Source organism: Mauremys mutica, chromosome 16, assembly GCF_020497125.1.
Source record: "Mauremys mutica isolate MM-2020 ecotype Southern chromosome 16, ASM2049712v1, whole genome shotgun sequence".
Lineage (NCBI taxonomy): Eukaryota > Metazoa > Chordata > Testudines > Geoemydidae > Mauremys > Mauremys mutica.
In genome coordinates, this window is record NC_059087.1 from 22,300,844 (window position 1) to 22,322,482 (window position 21,639).

Sequence of the window (21,639 nt, forward strand, 5' to 3'; positions counted from 1 at the left end):
TTGGATATATGCCAGAGTTGGATACTTTCCTCCAGTAGATGTTGGGTCCAATATTAAACTCATGTTGCACTATCTTAGCAAGTGGAGTTAGTCACTTGATGTGGAGTTTGCTTGAAGAATGTTTCAAATCATAACCGTATCCTCCTTTGAATGCAACCTCTATTCTATCTTGCAAAAATTACTTTTACCCTGTAAAATCATCTACAGTGGAATTAGGATTAAAGGTGTTTTAGTCTTGGAGATTTCTAATCTGCCTTTGCTTTGTTTTGTCAGGTTGCTTTGGGAAGAACAAGTTACAACCAGTTCAGCCAAGTCTCAGGTATTTTTTTCTGGATTTCAGAGTGCTGTTTGCGTGAAGAAAAATGAAACAGTGATTATAGGCAAAACTTGTGCTGCCTATACAGTAGTTAAGGTTACCTGATCCTTCCCATTATAAGACATTGTCTTTTGTCTATAGTTGAATACTAAGTGACCAAATATTTCCCCTGATCAATGGGGAAAGCAATCCTTGGTTTAGAAGCCTTGCAACAGAGTCCACATTCTTCTGTCTTCATTCTCAATATTTTTCTTTTTAAGCATAGTCTCCAAGCCTATCAACCTGGCAACTTTTAATAAAGTCTTCTCTCCAGGGGCAGGTTTGGAGTGAACAGCAGCACATTGCTTTGCTGATATACCCGCAACTCTGTTCTTCAGGGACAAAGGAATGGTAGGAGCATTCAGGCTCCAATCCTTGGCCTGTGCTGCTGAGACTCTCAGCAAAGGGTCAGTTAATACCAATTATGTCATTGATACTTAGTGAATGTGGACCATACTGAGACTACCCAAGCTACTTCACACATGCTAGTGAACAGCCTTCTGATGGTAGTTGCTTTTGGCCACTATCAGTCTGAGCTGGATTTTAATCGATCACTTAGTGGTCTAAGGCTCTCTATCCCATTGCCAGTCCCCAGTTTTAGGTGAAAGCAGCAGATGGTTACTGGGTCTGAAGGAGATCACACATTGTTTTTATTTCAAACAGACAGAAGGTGAATGACCATGACAAAGATGGCAACGAATTACAGACCACACCAGAGTTCAGAGCACATGTTGCAAAGAAACTGGGAGCAATGTTAGACAGGTAACTAGTACCAAAGCACAGCCTTTTGAGATTAAATAAGCCTTAATCAGAACCTTCCCTTGCAAGAGCAGTGTCAGTACCCTTGAGTGGTAGAAGTGGGAATCACTGAAGAGTTAAATACATCTTTTTCCATGGGAATCATCTTATATTTTGGTTTCTCTTCTTGTTTCCTACATCCCTGTGCATACTGCTGGCCTGTGACTGAGCTCCTAATGCTAGTGAACTGACCCTTGTCCTATTCTCCCATTGATAATGTAGACCAGCTGTGTTCTGCAGAGCCTTTCTTGTTAGCTTCAGTGCTCAGTGTTCTGTGTTGGGAAGGGAATAGACAGGATTGAGATTTATCAGAGCCACCTCCATTTATGGTAAGGCTTTGAATCTGTTCAGGAAATTGCCCAGTCCACGTTTGTGATCTTTTTGTCAACTTATCCATACAACAAACAAATTCAGCCTAACTCAGAGCTGTGCGAGCATCGTAGTAGGTGTTCAAAGGCTTCACCTAATTGCAGGTTGCTGTTGCCCTTCTTTAATGTGGAAGTATGGCCCATGGGAACTAATGGGCCTAGAATGCAGTGTGGGTTGGCTGCTTGGACTGTTGCATATGCATAGTTTCTATGTGCCATGCTTCTGAATGAAATGGCCGTGCTCTGTGGAGATAGCTCTGAAAGTAAAAAAAAATTGAAATGAACCCACTGAGAAAAGGTTACTTAACTGCTCACCTTAATCTTGTTTAACATTTCCAACTTCTTAATGTTAGCCTGGCTGCATAAAATCGAATCCTTGTTTCCTTTCCTAAATTCAGACTGTGGTCTTCCTTCTAGCTACATCACTGTATTGGAGGATTCATCAGGTCCTGCACAGACTGCCATGCAAACAGCTGACTCTGAAGATGATGGTGAGTTCCAAGCACAGTCACTGTTGTCAGCACTCATCTAATAGCTCTCCACTGGGACAAATGTAATGAATTCTATCTGGTATTAGTTCATACAGTGCTCTAGATTAAAGAAAGAGTGCAGTAGAAGGACTTCTTGTTAATATCAGCAGGAATTGTTATCTTCATGTAATAGCGCAGAAAGCTTAACTAACAGCTTCTGGTTCTTCAGGCCAACGTAAATTCCATGTGAGGGTTGACACCACTGTTGCCTCATACTTGGATTGCTGTTAGCTGCTGCTACTGACTCTGTTTTATATCTTGTCTAAAATAATTTGCTAACCTATTTATTTCCCCCTGTTCCTTTTTGTGTTTCTTAGGCTTTCGCCTATTCTCTTCATCTGTTCCAGGAGATTGTGGGAAATCCAAACCTCTGCTCTCAGCCAGGAGGCAACGACCTTCCAGTTCTAGGTGAGGTGTTAGTCTGCTACTTTGTTCCAAAAAATACTCCATGCTGTGTTTCAGAGATTCCTTTTACATTTGACTTTGGAAAAATATTTTTCCTAGTGCAGGGAAACTAGGAATTTTAACTTGCATTAATTTTTCCAATGCACATAATGCATCTTAAAGGACAGCTTGGAGTACAGCCTGGTTAAGCGGTCACTGGAATACGTTTTTGAGTCACAAAGTCATTACATTTATCAAGATTATGCTAATCTCAGAGTCTGTGCTTTGGGTGAATTCAGGATGAAAGAGTAACATACTTACCTCCCACTTTGCTTGCAACCCTTCCAGTGAGCTGGACAGTGACCAGGAATGGCAGAGATACCAAGAGGCTGCTGTGTCAGCAGCAGATATCTTGAAGCAAAGTGCTTTTTCTGTGATGCCTCCGGATTCCAGCCAGGTTCACAAGCAGGAGTGCACAGAGCACAACCAAAAGAAGAAAAAGAAAAGGAAGAAGAAAGCTAGAGGAGAGCATAATAGTGAACAGAAGACAGCAGGATGTGACCAGATCAGCAACAAGACTCTATCATCCATTGATGGAGAGTGCACGAGGCAAGAAGGCAGATGTACAGAGGACACAACATTGCCTAGTGTGGTGAAGAAGAAGAAAAAGATGATCAGAAAAGAAGCAAATGATGATTCCGCTCTATGAACCACATATGGTCAGGATGGAAGAAGGATGGTGAAAAGTTAACAAAGGTAGTTCCTGCACATTGTCCTCTCCTGGAAATGTGGGGAAACAATTGGCAAAGCTTCTGTTTTAGGGGAGTCAAAGGAGTAAGAGTTTAAGTGACTGCCCTTGTTGAGGCATCCCTTGGGGAACTCCCCTTTTCCATTCCATCACAAACCAATTACTTGCATTGCTGGTTATGCAGACCTTGCACTGAAGGATTTGGGCGATACAGGGACATATTAGAGTCACCTCTGCCCTGGTCTGATCCTTCTGTGTATCCAGCCCAAATCCTGTGCCCTGGAACTAGTGCACGTGTGTGATAAACTGATTTTGGTGGAGATGGTGGCAGAAGATCAGTTCCTACTTCACCTCCCCAACACTTGCTGCCAGAACTATGGGAGAAACAGCTCCAGGCTGTGAGAGAGACTGACTCATCCATAAATATCCTGGCAAATCTTGGGGACCCACCTCCTAAAATCATCAGAAGTATGTTACTGAAACCTGACGTGTTACTAATTCCCATGGAATATACACCTCTCCAGGGGTCCTGTGCAGAACTATAAAAAGATTGTGCAGTGGTGTCACGTAATTGTTATAAGCAGGTGTTTCTTTCAAAACTGTCTCCCTCGATGCTTTATTTTCATGGTATTACATCTGCCAGTGTGCAGTAGAATTCAATAACAATAAATGCCTCGTAGTCTCATTTAATATAATGTCGTGTGCAGACCTGCCATCTTCTTCCATTAGGATTGGCACAGCTAACAGAGGTATTACACATCATATGTGGTTTTATTGCACAACTGTCTGTAGCTATTTGATGATGCTGTAGAACTGCCAGAAATAGGTGCCTTTGAGCCCAGCATGGCAGTAACTGCATTTAAGTCCTTATTTGATCAACCAGGTGTGTGTTGTCTCTCTGAGATGCAGCAGTAGTTTTCAGTACTGTTTTTACTTTCCTGATAGAGGCCTGCAGCTCTGAGATTTCAGGGAAAGACCTAATATTTGGATGGGTGGAGGAACTCAAGATGCTAAAGTGAGGAAAATATTGCTCCTCGTAGGGTCCTGGGAGTCACCCACATTTTGTGCAAGAACCCCGATATTTTTCACATAAGGAAATGCCCTGCAGGCATCTAAACTGCAAAAGTATTTTGAAAATCGGCCTGTAAATTAACCAAATACACCAACAGAAATCACATGCCTTATGGCCATCATTACAGTTATAAGTAATTTTAACTTCTGAAAATCATGTGACTTTTTAAAAACTTTTTTTCTTGATTCCTCATAAATTTGACTTCACTTATACTGTAAAGTGGATAAATATACAACAGTCTCAAATGGTTTTCTTTCAGTTTACTGAAAGTTAAATATATTTACAGGATAACACAGAGTAGAGAGGGGCATCAGTCCTAGAGACAAATTCCACTGAGAGTTTCAGTTACTGAAATTAGGCTCTAATAGCTCATAATATCAGAGTCCAGGGAAAAAGTCTTCTGAATACTGGCACCAATTTATATCTATATGTTTGTAATCATCAAATATGGTGGCTGTAGGGACACTGTCAACTTATTTGTGTAGTTTCTTTTATTCTCCATTGTTTCTTATCCTTTTAGAGGCTTGATCATATTTTCCCCTCATTGGGATTTGTCCCCTCTGCAGTGTAAATTGATAGCTTCAGCTCCATTAGAACCCCAGAAAGACGTTTATTATGGCTTCTCCTATGTTTGTTTGCAGCTCATCAGTGATATGAACATATAAGCAACAAGGAAGAAGAGGAATTACTAGAAGCATTTATAACTAGGGCCTCAGGACTCAAAGCGTTCACTTATACAAATAGATCCATGGAAATCTGAGGGGTTATTCACAGGAGTGAGGGCTGTAGCATCAGGCATACAGTGAAGGGCTAAGAATTAAGAATGTGGTTACGCTATATTTATACTAAAACAATTCACCTATGTGGAGATCTTTACAGAGAAGATCTGATACATGTGAGAGAGACCAACACACACGCACCTCTCCCTCTCTTAGAAGGGGCAATGGTGTTACATGAGGGGCAGGGCTTAAAGAGCCTTGTTTCTGAAACATTATTTTCAGATGTATTATGTTGAGCCACTTCTTTCTCTCTCCCCATCCCAAATGCTGACAGCACTGGCTCCACTGATCACCCTGTGGGGTGTGTGAGCGACCAAGAATCAAGCCTGCTGATGTGGAGAACTAAACATTCCTTTCTCCTAACCTTTAATTTCTGAATTTAAAACAAAGTAGAACTATTGAAAATACTCAGGCCTCTTACCCTCAAACAGCCCTGGCCTAGTGGAAGTCATATTTCTGAACCTAAATAAATTGACAGTGTCCCTTTTAAGTTAAAGAAATGGCAAGTTTTTAGTTAGTGGTTCTGTAACGAGAAGATAGTTCTCATGTCATCCCTGGCTCTGTTTCTCAGTGTCTTTTAGCTGCAGGGCCAGTATTCGGGTTCTTGTACTGTCTGCCCCAAGAAAAGTTTCTCTCTCATTCAGTTTCCATCTGCCTGTTTGCAGCAGTGGTGGGTGTTTAAGTGGTGCTCACCTGCCATTAGCAGCTCAGTTCTGCTCTTTCCTGCAGGACCTGCTATGGAATTGGCAGGTTTACGTATATGCAGCCCAGCTAAGGTTAAGAAGAATGAAAATTCCAGCTATCCCTTTGCAATTTTGCCATAGACCATTCAGACCCTTATCCTGGTGGAAGTCCTCAATTTCTGGTCTCTATGCTGGCACTTGTTCCCTTTGGCAGTGGAAGCTAGTGGTGTCAGCCCTGTCCTCCTCTGTCATCTGGATGTGTGCTCATAGCTTTGTGCTCAAGAAAAACCTCTTCCCGTGTTGTGTTTGGATGAGGGTGAGGACTTTACACAAGGCAGTGGAGAGGGGGTGAAGGCCTCCAGGCCAGGCACTCTCTTCCCTGTGGAAGGCAGCAGTGACAGTGAATCACAAACACAGCTGGAGGTGCTCCTGACGGCTCAGTCATGGCAGTCGCCTGTGAACTGGTCACCATGGTTACTGAGTGGAGGATGCCATCTGTGTGGGGATGAAGGTCTCAATAACGCTGTGAGTAGATGGCAGCAAGTGGCTGTGGCTGTTGGTGGAGTCAGAGCTGTGGTAGAGCACCAGGCTGCTAGAGGAGACTGTTAAAAACATGCAGTTTTACCATGGTAGTTTCCTTCATCTGTTCCTTCTCTAATTCCGTCCCCCCTCCCCGCACTCCTTCTACATGGCATCTAAGGATTCTTCATCTCAGACACTAAGGTCTGATATTTTCCTGACATCACTGAAGAGTTAGGGCTCATCTACACCAACACTGAGCTTACAGCAAACTAGGGTGTAAATCTACCCCACACTAGCTTGCCATGTGGACCCTGCTGCAGTGTACTAAAAGTTCCATAGCGCACCTTGATCTATGCCTCTTTGAAACAGGCATAAATTAAAGCACACTGTGAAACTTCCAGTGTGCGGCAGCAGGGTTCCCACAGACACTTAGTTCATAGCAGGCTAGTGCGGGCTAGATTTACACCCCAGTTTGCTGCACACTGAGTGTTTTATAGACAAGCCCTCACTCCTTTATCCCATTCCCATTTCATAGGCAAAGACTTGCGTGCCCAGATCCAAAGCTGTTCTCAAAGTATCATGGGGATCAACCCCCTTGGAATTAAAATGACTCACTAATGTCCTCTCAGAGCTGGTAGGCTTTACCCTATACCCTATCCCTGAAGGAGTCTTTGCCTCTCCAGCCCTGAATGCCTTCTGCATGTTTGGCTGTGTAGGGACACCATTCCTGCCTGTGTTCTTCAATGTTAGTCACTTGTACAAATTCCACATAGGCCCCATATCCACACCCATACCTCACTTTGGATATGCTGAAAAATCCTTGCTATGGACTGTGCTTTACCGTTTCCTTTCATTAGGTCATTTTCTGTATCCCCCAGGGCCTGGTTGGAGTTCTGATGCAGAATTGGAAGCCCTGGGTGCTATTTCATGTCCTACCATTGGGGTATTGGCAGATGGAGGAGGAGGGATGGAGGGACAGTATAAAATGATAGTTTATTGGTCTTACCAGCTGGGCTTGGGGTGAGGCGATGGCCTGGCTGAAGGTGCTGAATGGTTGTGTCTTGGTTCTGTAAATGTATTGTTGGCGTCTGTGACACTGACGTGTGGATCCCGGACTCCGTATGGGTCTCTGATTCAGATGTAAACACCTGAGAAAATGAATGTTTCCTGAGCTTTGGAACAGTGCCTGGGTCAGATCTGTCTCCTATAAGCTTTCTAATAGGCATTTACATGGGCAAGCTGGATTGGAAACAGCAAGCAGGTCCTGTTTCCAAGGAAACTCATTGCTGCTTGGCAGTGCAGCAAGGAAGCTTGCTCTAATGTTCCCAGTGTTCCAGCTGGTATTGGCAAGGCGCTGGGGTGAGGAAGATTGTCCTGCTGGAGTGCCACAGACAGGGTGCCAGATATGCTCTACTGGCATAGGCAGTATGCTATGTGATATGCAGTGCAGTTTTAAGTAGGGGAATGAAGGCATATGATAAATACCATTCCCTGCTTTGTTACCTGTTTGGTTGGTGTCAGGTTAGTCAGGGTACTGAGATTTGCTGTATCTGTTATCACCATGGTCTGGGGTAAAAGGCCAGTATGTGCATATTGGGCCACTTCAGACTTGTGGCTGTAGAGAGCTAGAAATGAAAGAAAACAAGATTGTGTGGATTCTGGAGCTCTGAGAGTTGTAACTAGGAACAGGAACAGTTAAATAAATGGGAGATCAACTTAGCCAAAGTGACACTAACATGAATCTGCTGTCAGTCAATCCTGAATCTCAGACAACCAGTGGGACCTGGATCTAGGAGAGGAATCACCTACCCTCTTCTTCTGTTCTTCTGATAATAAACAGAGTGCTGCAAACCCATGGGCCATCAGTTAACCTCTCAAGCAAAAAGGACTCTGGAGGTGGTGAAATCCAGTTTGAACCCTTACCATGTGGGCTCTGTATCTGGGCCATGGTGGCCATGAAGGGGCTCTGATTGATGTGGCTCTGGACCTGCTGCATGATGGGCTGCTGGTAAGATGGGTGGAGCTGCTGGGAGAACTGGACAGGCTGAAGGGTAGTAAGGCTGCTTCCCATGCTGTTTATCACAGGAACACTCTGGGCTTGGGTGGAGGCTAGGCCTGAGAAATAAAGACATGCATATTCAGTTCCTTGTTTCATCTCATCTCATACTGGGAGTGCATGACTGTTCCCTCTGCCAAAGTGGGGTCTGCAGAAATTCTGGAATGGTTTCCATAGCTCTGCCTAGTCTCCAATAGTAGTATGAGCTAGGACTCTTAGGGGCAGGGGGAGCTGCTTTACACCTGTGCCTTGTCCAGTTGTGAATGAATGAACTTAGTGTCTATGAAAGTTAAGGTCTATCAACAGTAGTTTGAGCCACATCTCGTGCAGAAAAGCACCATGCAAGTAGCTCTTACCACCAGTGCTTGTGCCTGAGCTGAGGCATCCTGTTCAGCCACAGATCACGCAATGCAATTCTGTTCAAATCTGCTGTAATCCTTCACTAGAGAGACCTTCTTTGAAAGTGAAAGTGGAGTTTAATGGCCCAGTCATTATTTTAACTTCACCTCAAACTGCTGGCAAGAGTGCTATGTGTAACTAGCCACAAAGAACTAAATTTAGACTCATGGGTTTCATTTTGTTTAGGCTACCAACTAGCTGGATTTGAACCAATGACATGGAGATGAAAGGTTTTATATCCCTTTACTCAAGTTGCTTAGCTATCCATTCCCCACTTGTGAACTGTTAAGCCTCTACAGGAGCAGGACATTTTCATATCATGTGGAATGGTGCAAAGTACTAATGCTTCCGAGAAGCTCCTGACAGCCCTCATATTTGTGATTGATCCCCCAGCCATATATTTTTCCCTGCAGCCTCAAAGCTTTTGGCTCAGGAAATGGGAGACATTTAAAATGATCATAGATCCTTTTTTCCCTTTCTGGAAATCCTGATAAACAGGGTGTGGGATAGAAACCACAATGAGCCCTCCAACTTCCCCACATTGTTCACTGCTCACCTATTACCAGGGTGGAGGCCCCTGTGTTGGTGAAAGCTGGTGCCAGGGATGAGGTCTCACCAGCTCCAATTGCCATAACACCAGGCAGTGATGCCATGATTAGATTCTGGGTTTGCTGGCTCAACGTGTGTGGATTTTGCTCTAGGCTGTGCAAAGCGGTCAGGGTGCTGACAGGAGGGAGAGGTCCCCCATGAGCAGAGATCTGGGCATGAGGAAGAAAGAAGAGCTGTGAGAATGCCATCTGCAACAGCTGGAGTATGGTGAGCACTTTAAAGTTCCAGTTTGTGATCAGTTTCCCACCCAGCTTCTGACAGTTTGGAAGGGACTTCATTTAGCTGAGTATAGTTTGTATGCTGCCTCCATGCTGATTGATTAACTATTAAAGAACACTGTCACGGTATTAACAATAGCACTTTGCCCTGGTCAGTCTCCTCCCATCTGAGAATCTCAAAGTGCTTTACAAACATTTGTGAATTTAGCCTCCGTTCCCATATAGTGAAGTATTATCCTCAGTTTACATTAGGGAGGGAAAAATGAGGTACAGAGGTCCATCCATTTACCCTATTGCTGCTTAATGTTATTAAAAATCCCATGCAAATTTTTATGTATAAAAAGTTTCAATGCTTTTTTTTTTAAACATATTAAATGTTCAGCTTTAGCAGCCTAACACTTATACTTGTTTAGCACTTTGTAACTAGGGACCTCAAAAGGCTTTACAAACTTGAACCCTCACAACCCCATTAAAGGTAGATATGAAGTTCATTTTAGAGTTTGAAAAGAGAGGCACAGAGAGGCTAAGTGACTTAAAAGTTGGTTCAAAGTGGAGGCTAGAACTCATGAGTCCTTCCTTTCTTAGGGCTTCTCTACACTCTACATAAGTACGCACCAGAGGAGTGTAAATTCTAGTGTGCGTTATTGCAGGGTTGCTTGTTAAAGAGAGAGGGAGCATTTCTGGCTAGTGGGTAGAGCAGGACTTTCAGTTCTAGACTTGGTTCTGTCACTGACTGAATTTGTGACCTTTGTCAAGTCATTTAACCTGTCTGTGTCTCAGTTTTCAAACTCTCAGATTAACTTCATAATTCATATCTACCTTCTAGTGAGGTTGAGATTTTAGTCCGTAAGCCATGGGAGGTCCCTAGTTAAAAAGTCCTATAAAAGTATCACAAGTGTTAAGCTGCCAAAGCTGAATATTTAAGAGATTATATAGTTAAAGCATTGGAACTTCTTAAACATAAACATCTGCGTTGATTTGTAACAAGATTAAGGAGCAATAGGGTAAATGGTTGGACTAACCATCTTGACAGTGTCCCTTTTTGTACACAGCAGCAAAAGGAGATTTTCAAAGTCTTGTGGAAAGACTTTTCCTTCACAGGAGTGACCAGAAAATCAGCAAAGTGACTGGGTGACTGTAAAGATTTTAATTGGATTAATGAATTGAACTTTGCCCCAGGACAGCTATGGACCAGTAGAAACTTCTTGCTAACAGGTTTTATACGTCGCGTACAATCCAAGGGAACTGTGCAAACCAGCCAAGAATGATCAATCATATAATCTTAGCGTAGTGATACAAACCACATGAGAGAGGGCCTAGTTAATGAAAGATATCCAAAGGAGATCTGCCTCAAGATGAATATGATTAGGCTGGTACAATCCAGATTTACTGTACAAGATCTATTGGTAGGAATTATATGTAAACTGGGTCTGTTGCACCTAACTTTTACAAATGGGTCAGGGAAGGTAACAGGTCCCTGATTTGTTAGACCCACTGGATTCTTTTCAGCTATCTTGCTGAGTGTGGAGTTCAATCAAAAGTGAGTGGTAATGGAAGGAATCTGATAGTGGGAGAGGAACAGACCTTTTGGGATGGGGAGGTTAACGACAGGTGTGTCATTAGATGTCTTGGGCCCTGTTTTGCTGTTGAAAGGTGTACCATACTGTTTTGATTAATCCCAGGGCAGTAACTGGATAGGGTAGTCCTACTCAGTCCTCATGCTCCCAGGACCCACCCCCACCACTAGGTGGCATGGTGTGAGACTCCTAAGAATGCTTTTGGACTTGGTACTGCTGTGGAGAGTTAACAGCATTCTGGAAAATATCATTTCTGAATATTGTCCTCTGGAAACCCTTCTTTGATTCCCTGACATCATGGAATCACCTGGACTAGGGTATATGTCACTCACCAGCTTAGTGTCTGTGCTCAACAGGTTCTGGCTTGGCTCCAGTCCAGGGGGAGAGACCTGATGAAGAATGGTTTGGGTGGTCACCATGGAGCTGTTCCCATGATGATTGCTGCTGGAAGACTCTGCCTCATTGGCTGGCTGCTGATTGTACCTCATTCCTATGTCAGAAAAGGAGAGACTTGGTTCCCACAGATGAGGCTGATCTAGTAAATTAGGACAAGCAATAAATTCAATTCCCTTTCTAGGCCTTTGCCTTAGAAGTGCCAGGTGCACCGAGGCAGCCCTCCTTCACTGGTGCTGTTTCAGAGCTGAGAGGGTGTGTGGACTGAGCATGGTACTTGGAAATCAAGAACACCCCAAAATTTTAATCCTCCCAGTAGCTTGCTGGGTGGCCTTGGACAAGTCATCTCCTAATGTACCAGCTTTGTGCAGGGCTGAGTACTGCCATGGGGAAAAAAGCTGTGTAGCTAAGTTGCTTAGAAATTATTCCTGGGAGTAAATATAGATGGGAAGGGAGTCTGGGTGATAGCATCTACCCCAAAGTGAGAGGGAAACTCAGTCTTCCAGGTTCACTCAATCCTGGGCTTTCCTGGCCTTACCAATAGACCCAGATGCTTCCTTGGCGAGACCAACATGTGTCAAAGGGAGAGGGGAATTCTTCCTTCTAGCCTTTTAAGTGGTAGGCTTCTCTATTCTATTGTGTCAAGGGAGATTGCTAGTAACCTCTTACTCTGAGAGGGATGATGGAATTTCCACCATTAAATCCCTGCTCTAGCACTGAGGACAGTTTAGGTAGCAGCTTTATTCCCTTCCCTGCACAGAGGGGGAGTTTGCACTTGTGCTCTAGTTGCAGTGTCTCTTGCAGCCCTGGAGATCAATGATGATTGGTACTGCTTCACTAACACACTGGCATCTCAAGGACTTTTGCCTAGAAACACGAAAAAGGACAAAGCACCTGAGCATTACATAATAGAAAAGTGAGCTTGCTGAATGCAGGTACTTGTTCATCTGGCTACCACAGAGAAAGGAGGCGGAGATGCCATTGTCAGTTTTCATAATCACTGAAAGCAGAAGAGTCTGTTTTGGCTTGCTGAGGCTGCAGGGGGTAACTTTTCCTAACTCCTAACAATTCAGCCAAGAATGTTTGTGTCTCTGACTTATGGCAGTTGGAGGCTCCCAAAGAGGGAGCCGTGCGTGTGAGAAGAAAGGGTATACAATTAACCTCTGATACAAGGTAACAGGCAAGCCCTTTGAAATAGGGATTACTGACTGCTGTTCATCAATAGGGGGCTGTGACAGAGCAATGAATAAGAACTGACTGTAAGGCACTCCCTCAGCATTGAGCTTCCAATGTCCTCTTCACTCCACTTGTCACCCTTCTCCCCTCATCTCGTGCATGCAGAAATATCCCTTTATCACCTACACTCTCATCCTGTGTAAACCCCACATCAGTTTGGCTCTCCCATCTACTGATCAGCTTCTGAAGGGACATGCTTCGAAATGGCCTCGGTGCCTGAACTTGCAGGCTCACCGGTCTCCTGTTCCAAAACTCCCTCTTTGTAGTCAGTACTCACCGTGGACTTTGCTTGGCGAGATAGCAGGCGTTGGCTGAAGGGAGGAAGAGTTGTGAGAGGTAAGTGAGGGAGCAGAGCTGGGCTGCGGCCCACTGTAGGTATCCATGGCTAGCTTGTGCCGAAAGGCCTCCTCCTTCCTACGGTTGGCGAACCAGTTATAAACTCTCACCTCGGTGACCAGGTTTGAGCCCAGACCTTGGGCCTGGGAAGGGGAGACACCACGCTGAATGCACTCTGCCCTGTCAGGAAAGAGCACAGGAAGGGCCTTGGTGATCTCATAGCTGTGTTAGGAAACACTTTCTTTCTGTTGGGTGAGCTGGAGCACTGTTGAATGATTGATAGCTCTGACTCCCTAATCAGCTAATATGTGCTATGGTGACTCCTGTGACCAGGCAGGGTCTCCATAACACCAGGCCCTTGATGATACACTCGTGGGGGTGGGGTGGGGGACCACGCTCAACAGCCAAAGGTCTGTGTGGGTGTGCGGTGTGTTCATGACTTTGGTGTCTGTATGTATGCCTGGTCACCCGGTAAGCAGAGGCTCAGGGCTGGATGAGCAGGCTGTTCTGTACAGCGGGTAGAGAGGCAGAGCGTTGTTGGAGCCCAGGACTGGAATAACAGGCAGTGAGAGCTCAGTGTTGGAAGCTTGTTCTATAGCTGGCTCTAGCCAATCATTCTCTAGCTTTGTCTGTGTATTGGGATTTCACTACACAGCGTTTTGCAATTTGTATCCCAAAGAAAGAACAATAGGAGATCTCAATCCACTGCTACCCCATTGCCCTTACACAGAGCAGAGTATGGCTTCTGGCAGTATAGCAGGAACACACAAAGGCCCATTCCATCCCTCTCTTTTCCCCTCCTCCATCAACACTGGAGACCCTCCTTCACCTGTTGCACTCCTCCACCAATGCTTCTCTCTCCTCCTTGCTTGGGTTCTTCTGTCTCTCATAAGCTTGGAATAGGATCTGTTGTGAGGCAGGACCCCACTTAAAGCGGTTTCTTCTCCCTTTCTTGGTGGGCAGGTCATCTCCCATGGGCTCCTCTGCCACGAGTCCCTGACCAGCATGGGTGAACTCTGGAAACACAAATAGGCAAGGGGCTTTGCTTGCTGATAGGATGTTTTTGTAACATTCTCTTGCTTGTGGCACCTTAAAGACTAACAAATGTGTGTTCCATTCTATGCATCCGAAAGAAGTGAGCTGCAGCTCACGAAAGCTCATGCTAAAATAAATTTGTTAGTCTTTAAGGTGCCACAAGTACTCCTGTTCTTTTTGCGGATACAGACTAACACGGCTGCTACTCTGAAACCTGTCATTCTCTTGCTTGGAATTCAGCTGGCTCAGAGCAACTTACCCTCACTCAGCGTCTCCTACCATTGATCAAATGCAGGTGCAAAATCTAGATGAGATTTAAATAAAGCTCTATATTTGTCTAAAATGGGTAAGATCATCCCCACTGGGACCATCGGATATGTTGCATCTTGATTCCTAGTGTGAAGCAGTGAAACAGAACAAGCAGCAGGAGCTGGGATGGATGCAGCTCATGTAGAGTCCAACCCTCTAAAGGCCAAGTTCTTAATTTTACTAGGGGCCCATCTAATATGTATAAAATGAAACCAATTACAGCCACATTCGTTCGTATGGAGGTGGAGGTTGCAAAGGCTATCGTTTTAAGCATGTATTTGTAACACGCTGGCTTAGTATGCGTGAGAGATGGTATCCCACTCATGGCTGACCCCAGAGCTACAGCCTGCTACTTACTCATGGCTAAAGGAATTACTTCTTTAGATGAAATTGCAGAAAACTCTTTTCTAGTGCTGAAGGTCCTGGGTTCTATCACTGCTGGTGATCAGCTATGCTGTCTGTGCTTACATAAATGCACTTCATTGGGCAGTGCCCCATCTTGGTCCAAGTCAGTGCCCCCACTTGGATATACTGATAGATGAGAGCTGTAGCCTGCTCTCCACCTTTAAAGAAGTGAGTGGCTGCAGGCTCCTTTGTGCAATTTGGCTACCCCTGTTGAATGGTGACATGGACTTGTCTAACCTTACTGATTGGAAGGGCCCCACTCCCTTGCCTTCCGCACTGCAGATGAGGGTAGGGGGAGCTATAGGACACTAGAGTTAGGAGAGATTTGCTGTTGCTGTACTTACGCTGTGCCACCTCTCGCTGCTTGCGGACGTACCAGGTGTAGAGGGCAGCTCTCTTCTGGGTCTTCATGGGTGTGCCTTTGTTGAGGTGCTGTGAGAGGTGAGACTGATTTAAACCCGTAGTGTCCACTACCTCCCTTTGAGGGATGTTGTGCTGCTGGAGGTAGGATTTCACCATCTTTGCTACTCTCCAGGGATCCTCTCTAGAAGGAACAGAAAATGCACCTCATTAAAGATAGAATTCTTGTCTTTGTATCCAGGTTGCACAGAAGGGATTCAAGGAATGTCAGCCACCACTTCTTGCATGAAGTGTGGGTACCAGAAGCAATGAGAGAGGTGAATCCTCTGTTCACACTTTGCCTTTGAGGCAGGTAGGATAGATTTAGTATGCTGCATAATAGCCGTTCATCTCTCCAAGGAAATCTCTTGTTCAGTGTGACACTTTATGCAGTGGTCTGACCTAACCTCCAAGTTAAATGACTTACTTGCCTAAATCATTTAATGAGTATTTTTGATAGCCCTGGAGACTGAACTCGTTGGAGTAGCAGTGGTGACAGTTTCCTCTATGCCATCCTTCCTATGTAGCTCAATTCTGACCAAGAGCCTATCACCTCTGGAGCAGTGGGAAAGGGATGAGGGGTGGAGCAGATGATGTCCCATATTTCAGGGTTCCATTTCTCACAGTGCTGTATGTTCTGGCTCTGCTTTTCAGTTTCAGAAAGTGGGTCTCTTTTTCTCTGCTTCCCTGTCTGTGAGGGATGTGTGCTCACAGATAATGTAATGTACTTTCCTAAACTGGGTTCACTTTAATATCAGACCGACTCATCCTCACTTGCATTCTGACTCTGGCTCTGATACAGCTTGGGGTAACCCACAGCTGAGCGGCCAAGAGAGAGAGCAGCTCCAAACCCAAAATAACTTGAAATGATTCTACAATATATATTCATGCACATGTGACTCCTGTACCCAGGGATAGCTCAGTGGTTTGAGCATTGACTTGCAAAACCCAGGGTTGTGAGTTCAATCCTTGAGGGGGCCACTTAGGGATCTGGGGCAAAAATCAGTACATGGTCCTGCTAGTGAAGGCAGGGGGCTGGACTCAATGACCTTGGTCCCTTCCAGTTCTAGGAGATAGGTATATCTCCAATTATTTATTTTATTTACTTAACCATATACACCACACACATGTCCTTGCACATATGGCACTTTACATATAGATAAGCACACATCTGCTCTTTCAAATTTTCCATTTTGCATCTATGTACTTACAGGAAAAAAATGAACACCTATTTACAATCCCAACCACTCCACTGTACAAGCCAAGAAGGGTAGAACTGTGCATGAAAAAAACAAAATAGTAAACTGACCTTGGGAATTTCATAATGGTTGTAAATCTGATAAGGTTTATCAGAACGTCTGTTAAGGTTCCTGAGAATTTGAGTAACCATGGGGCTGACTAAGGGGATTGTGATTAAATTTCGGTGAGTGGTTTGGGTTTGACTAAACCTGAAACTCAGTAGAACTTGGAAGATCTGAACCAAGCAGTTTAGAACCAAACATGAACAACCCCTGAGTTGAGAAAATGTCTGATTTCTTTGCAGATGTAACATGGAGCTGCCCTCTGTGTTTCTAATGTGAAATGCCTGAGGGACTGACTGGACTGGATGGGATCCCAACACAGTATAGATAATGTTGATGTCCTCTCCAAACACCAGTAGCAGGTGAGTGGAATAAGAGAAAAATACCCAGGAGTATGGGGGAAATACAGCAGGACAGTTGGGGGTGGAGGACGAGAGAGCAGCCTGAGCACTAGCTGCTTTGTTGACTCTGTGGGTTGTCAGAGGCTGAAAAGCGATAAGGAGGACAAAGTCCGCACCTGTTCTCTCAGCGCAAACACCCTTATCTCTGTTCCTGCTGCAGCCTCTTCCACAGCAACCAGACGGTCCAAGGAGCAAGCTCAACTGCAGTTAAAGTGTGACAGGAGGCTGAGACAGGGCCAGCTTTCTGGCGAAATCTCTCTTCTTAAAATGGCACCACTGGTTCCTCTCTGATGGTGGAGCTGTGCCAAAATGCTCCGTTTTCCACCCTCTCCCCTTGTACTCTTCAAAGACCCCAGGTTAGGGCAACCCATCTAGCCTATTTTTCCCATTCCTGAGCTTTAAGCAGTTGGTGTTTACTACCTCTTGAGACAAGGGCTAATCTCCTCCCTATTGTGGTCTCTCTTCATTCAGCCTCTATGAATCTAGCCTGCAGCTGAGCCCTGGGCACTTTCCTTCTTTAAAGAGATACCCAACAGCCCCAAGATGGCCCAGGATTCTGTTGTACAGTGATAGATTAGAAGATGCTTAAGGGCAAGACTTCTGCCCTGTCTTTCAGATCATGTCTCTGGGTCGTCTAGTGAAGAAAGGGAGGGGGATTCATGATCACCCATAGACGCTTCTATAACATTTTGACTTCCTTCCCACTTGGCATCTGAGCCACTTACTTACCTCTCTCTCTTATCAGAATTCCCAGCTCTCTCTGGCAGGAAGAGTGGAGAGGTACTTGGGAGACAGAGACTCACACTCTTTCATAGTTGAGAACACTATGGGGTGCCAAGGTAGAGAGACATTCCCAAGGTGTGTCTACAATTCAAGTGCATCTGCACTTGAGAGCTGTTTACAGCATGGATGTCCCTTAACACAGGTAAAGGGTAGTTTCATGGTGTAGCATAGATGATGCCTTAACTGGGTCCACATGTACTGTCAAAGCCAAAGCCTTAATTCCTGTGTAAAGAGACCTCATGATCATAGGTTATACTGTAGAGCAGACTGTGTTGCTAGGTCAGTTGAACACTCTCACAGACTATCACTTATCCTCATAGTGCTGCCTGCAGTGTCCTTCACCATAAACACAAGCACCAGGGGTGAAATCCTTGCCCCACTGAAGTCAATGGCAAAACTCTCTTTGCCTTCAGTAGGAGTAGGATTTCACTGCAGGGCCGATCTTCCTCACCTTACTTGAGCAAAATGCCCAATTAATTTAGTGAGTCAGGACGGCAAAAAGGTCTCAGGCTTGTTCAACATCTGACCACTTCCTGCCTCATTTTGGCTTCAGCTTCCCGTTCTTCCCAAGTACAAACTCTACCCCCATTGCTTTACCATTCTTCAGGGGCTATCTCCAGATTTTCCTTATCCTCAGATAATAGACTTTTACTCTTTCCTTCCCATCTTCTAGGTCCTGGTCTCTTGCCTTCAGCTTCTCCTTGTCCCCTGAGCATAGGCTCTCTCCCTGGCCCTATACAACCTCTGGGGCATGGGGTCCTATCTCTTCCATTCCAGCTGCTCCCTTCCTCAGTTGTGAGGTTGCTTTTTGAGGGCGTTTTCACCTCCCTTTTGTTACTTGAACAATAAGTAACCCAGGTAGTTAGTTATAAACTCAAAGGGAACAAGAGGCTAGTTGATAATTTATAGCAACATCTCAAATTTAAATGGAAAGTAAATATCAAGTTGTTAGCATTAAAGAAAACCCAATCCAGAGAGCTGGGGATGTAACATTCAGGGGACCTTCTCTCTCCTTCAGTCTTCTTGATTTTTCTTCCTAATCTTTCTCTCTCTCTCTCCCTTTTTTGTCCTCTTTCTGTCCATCCTCTTTCCTTTATTCTCCACCACTTCTCAGGGCAGCACAATCTGATCGTTTTCAGATTCCCTTGTGCCAAAGATCTGATTTGATCTCTTGGAGACAGGTTCTGAATTCCTCCTGCTTTGAACTGGAAAGGAGTTCAAAGGAGGTCCAGAGCTTTGAAGTGCTCAGGATCATCCCTCCAGTCCTTTTCACTGAAGAGTGCCAGACATCTATCGCGGATTTCAATGCACAGACTGGACCTGAGATAGGCAGAGAGCAGGGAAGGTAAGACTAACCTCAGCATGGTTGTTTTCATTTGAACTTTGCTTGGTTTCCCTTAGCTTGGCCTATACAATCAGATGGTGATATAAAAGGGGTGTAATAGCTTAATCTCAGGGCCCCTCAGCAACCAGCTCTCTGGGGGAAAGGGCTGGGCCTTTTACCTCTACAGCTCCCTGTTTCCTCTTCAGAAAATATGCCCAGAAAATCTTATCATCTCAACCTCCCTCTTTCCTTGTGGAATTCTACCCTTTGCCCTAGAGGGAAAAATTGCTATACCTAGCCACAGGTAACAGCAGCCCTTATCCTGCCTTCTCATTATACATTCACTGCATACCCCTCACCAATTGAAGTCTGCTCCTTCCCCTGTCCCCCACCAAAGACAATCGGTACTCTGTCTTCTCCATAGGGAATAGCTAATAATTGCCCCCATAGCCTTCCCCCCACAAATTAATTAATTTACTATTGACTTCTCCCTCCAGTTCTGTCCTTTGTGGAGTGAACTGAGGCATTTCCAAAAACACCTACGTTATTTAGGATTGTGGGTCCCATGGAAGAGCAATGAGACTTGTACTTCTGAATCACTTCTGAGGTACTCTTGAAAATCCCATCCCTTATCTCTCTTCTGGGATTCACAGTGTAGTGGGTGAAGGGCTGGCCCACTAGCTCCTCACTAAGGAAACCTCCCTATGGATTGCATACTCGGTGTATTCTGTAGGGGCAAAGGGTAATGGACTCCAGCAAGTGAACTTAGAGCTATGTAAGGGGGCAATTGCCTCCATACTGGATTTATTCAGTGTAATACAGCGGTTCACAAACTGTTTCGCAGGATCACTAGTGTTTCACAGAGCACATTCTAATGGTCTGCAGAAAGGTGACTGGTCACATTGTGATTTTTCTCCTTGTTTGCACCCAGTACATCAGAAGCACAGAAATATATTAAAAATTTTCCTATGTTATTTTCCCATGTAAACAAGTAAGTTACTGTGACCATGAACAGGAGGTGAGGTGTCCATGAGACAATCTTTTGGTTGAGATGTGGTCTACAGTAGTCTGAAAACTGCTGGTAACACATAAGGGGATTTCTGTACTTTCACAGTGCCTATGTATTTGAATACTACAAAATCATGCACCCAGGTTTTTGAGCAACCATCAATTTGCAAGCAGAGAAGTTCTGTTCTGCATGCCATTGTGCTAGGTGAGCAAGGCTGCTCTCCTTCCTTGTGTCCCATCTGGTGGGAAGTGATTTCTATAATACACCATTTTGTACTATGTATAATATATATTGACTTCTTATCACACCTCCAATCCTGTTCCTTTGTCAAGTGAATTGAGGCATTTTCAAAAACACGTACATTATTTAGGGTTATTTATATATAATATAAATTATTATTTTATTATTCTAAGGACCATCAAGACTTCTTCTATTAAAAGGTTTCTTTCCTGAAGGGGCTTCTTATTTGTTAGCTATTGCTTGCCCATTATCGGTCTCTGATATTGACCCAGATGTTTTTAATTTACTTCCCCAAACACACAATTGCTTTTTTAAATTGTGCAGAAAGGCAGAGATTTTTATTAGACCTGTCTATCCACTGCTCCCATTTAGGAGACATTTTTAATGGGTTTGGGTCAATATGCTCCATGCCTTGTGGTTAAGACACAGGACCAGATTCCAGAAGACCCTCCTTCTATTTCCAGCCCTTCCACCAACTTCCCATGTAACCATGGCTAAGGCACTTAACCTCTCCAGTGCCTTAGTTTCCTCATCTGTAAATGAGGATGATGTCTCATTCACAGTGTGTAAAGAGCTTTGAGATCCTCAGTTAGAAAATGCTGAAGAAGTGCCAAGCATTACTGTAAAAATGTGGTATAGAAATTAGTTTTGTGCTGAAACTGACAGAAACCACAGGGCAACTGGAAAGAATGGGAAGATCAGAAACCAGAGTTTATGCCAAGGTGAAGGGAGATGTGGGGGTGAAGTACCACACTGGATCCCCAACTCCTGGATAGGAATTCCCTCCAGTTGTGAAATTCTCTTCACCAGAACACAGTGGATAGAGTGTAATTCCTGCTTCATCCATTCATTAAAGAGGGGATAAAGCCAGGTGCTCTTCTCTAGCTTCCATGGCTTTCCCTATAGAGAGGCACCTGATAAATCATCAGAAGTTAATGATCAAAAAGCTTATCAGGGTCTTTTCGTTTATAAATTTATAAGACAAAAGAGAAATAATAAAGCCATTGGATAATTAGTAACTAGCCAGGGCCCGCCCGGTGCAACTGGAGCTCAAACTGCCCCAAGATCTCTACACAGGCTTAGGGAGAAGAGAGAGAGAAGGAGATGGGTAAAAGCAATGTGAAAGAGAGAGAGACAGACAGACACTCACAGACAGGTAGACATAGAAACAGGGTGATGAGAGACAGAGAGAAGTGGTGGGGGGATAGGAAAGGAGGATCTGAGGAAAACAGATATAGAACAGGGGAGTTGGAAACAGCAAGGGTGTAATAAAGAGGGAGGGGGACAAAATTAAAAGGCAAAGACAGGAAAGGGGTTTATTGGATGGAAAAGAAGATTGAATTATGGGGAGCATCTTTCCTCTCAGGTAA

At 44.5% G+C, this 21,639-nt stretch overlaps 2 protein-coding genes and 1 long non-coding RNA gene across 12 annotated transcripts in view; 2 read left to right on the forward strand and 1 right to left on the reverse strand.

Annotated features, from left to right (window-relative positions):
• The window catches only part of C16H12orf43 (chromosome 16 C12orf43 homolog), an 11,961-nt gene extending 8,035 nt beyond the window's left edge, over positions 1 to 3,926 (forward strand). For all 3 annotated transcript variants that reach the window (XM_044989984.1, XM_044989985.1, XM_044989983.1), the window contains 5 exons: positions 274 to 319; positions 1,019 to 1,117; positions 1,939 to 2,012; positions 2,369 to 2,459; positions 2,784 to 3,926. In XM_044989984.1, the coding sequence (XP_044845919.1) occupies positions 274 to 319; positions 1,019 to 1,117; positions 1,939 to 2,012; positions 2,369 to 2,459; positions 2,784 to 3,144 (671 nt within the window). In that variant the 3' untranslated portion in view covers positions 3,145 to 3,926. The remainder of the gene's footprint in view (positions 1 to 273; positions 320 to 1,018; positions 1,118 to 1,938; positions 2,013 to 2,368; positions 2,460 to 2,783) is intronic.
• The window catches only part of HNF1A (HNF1 homeobox A), a 22,502-nt gene continuing 1,846 nt past the window's right edge, over positions 984 to 21,639 (reverse strand). The window contains exons 2-10 of one of the 4 annotated variants that reach the window (XM_044989979.1): positions 15,157 to 15,356; positions 13,893 to 14,079; positions 13,005 to 13,243; positions 11,431 to 11,633; positions 9,251 to 9,452; positions 8,163 to 8,354; positions 7,743 to 7,864; positions 7,246 to 7,387; positions 984 to 1,778 (exon numbers count right to left, since the gene is read on the reverse strand). In XM_044989979.1, coding sequence (XP_044845914.1) covers positions 1,564 to 1,778; positions 7,246 to 7,387; positions 7,743 to 7,864; positions 8,163 to 8,354; positions 9,251 to 9,452; positions 11,431 to 11,633; positions 13,005 to 13,243; positions 13,893 to 14,079; positions 15,157 to 15,356 — 1,702 coding nt within the window. In that variant the 3' untranslated portion in view covers positions 984 to 1,563. Of the gene's footprint in view, positions 1,779 to 4,495; positions 6,320 to 7,245; positions 7,388 to 7,742; positions 7,865 to 8,162; positions 8,355 to 9,250; positions 9,453 to 11,430; positions 11,634 to 13,004; positions 13,244 to 13,892; positions 14,080 to 15,156; positions 15,357 to 21,639 lie in introns of those variants that run through there. The other 3 variants (XM_044989980.1, XM_044989981.1, XM_044989982.1) reach the window with 3 other exon arrangements.
• Positions 9,496 to 21,639, forward strand: part of LOC123350979 — a 26,292-nt gene continuing 14,148 nt past the window's right edge. Inside the window, exons 1-2 of one of the 5 annotated variants that reach the window (XR_006573893.1) lie at positions 9,496 to 9,510; positions 16,755 to 16,874. This is a non-coding gene — a long non-coding RNA (uncharacterized LOC123350979). Of the gene's footprint in view, positions 9,511 to 16,754; positions 16,875 to 18,618; positions 19,042 to 19,079; positions 21,636 to 21,639 lie in introns of those variants that run through there. The other 4 variants (XR_006573887.1, XR_006573886.1, XR_006573891.1 and 1 more) reach the window with 4 other exon arrangements.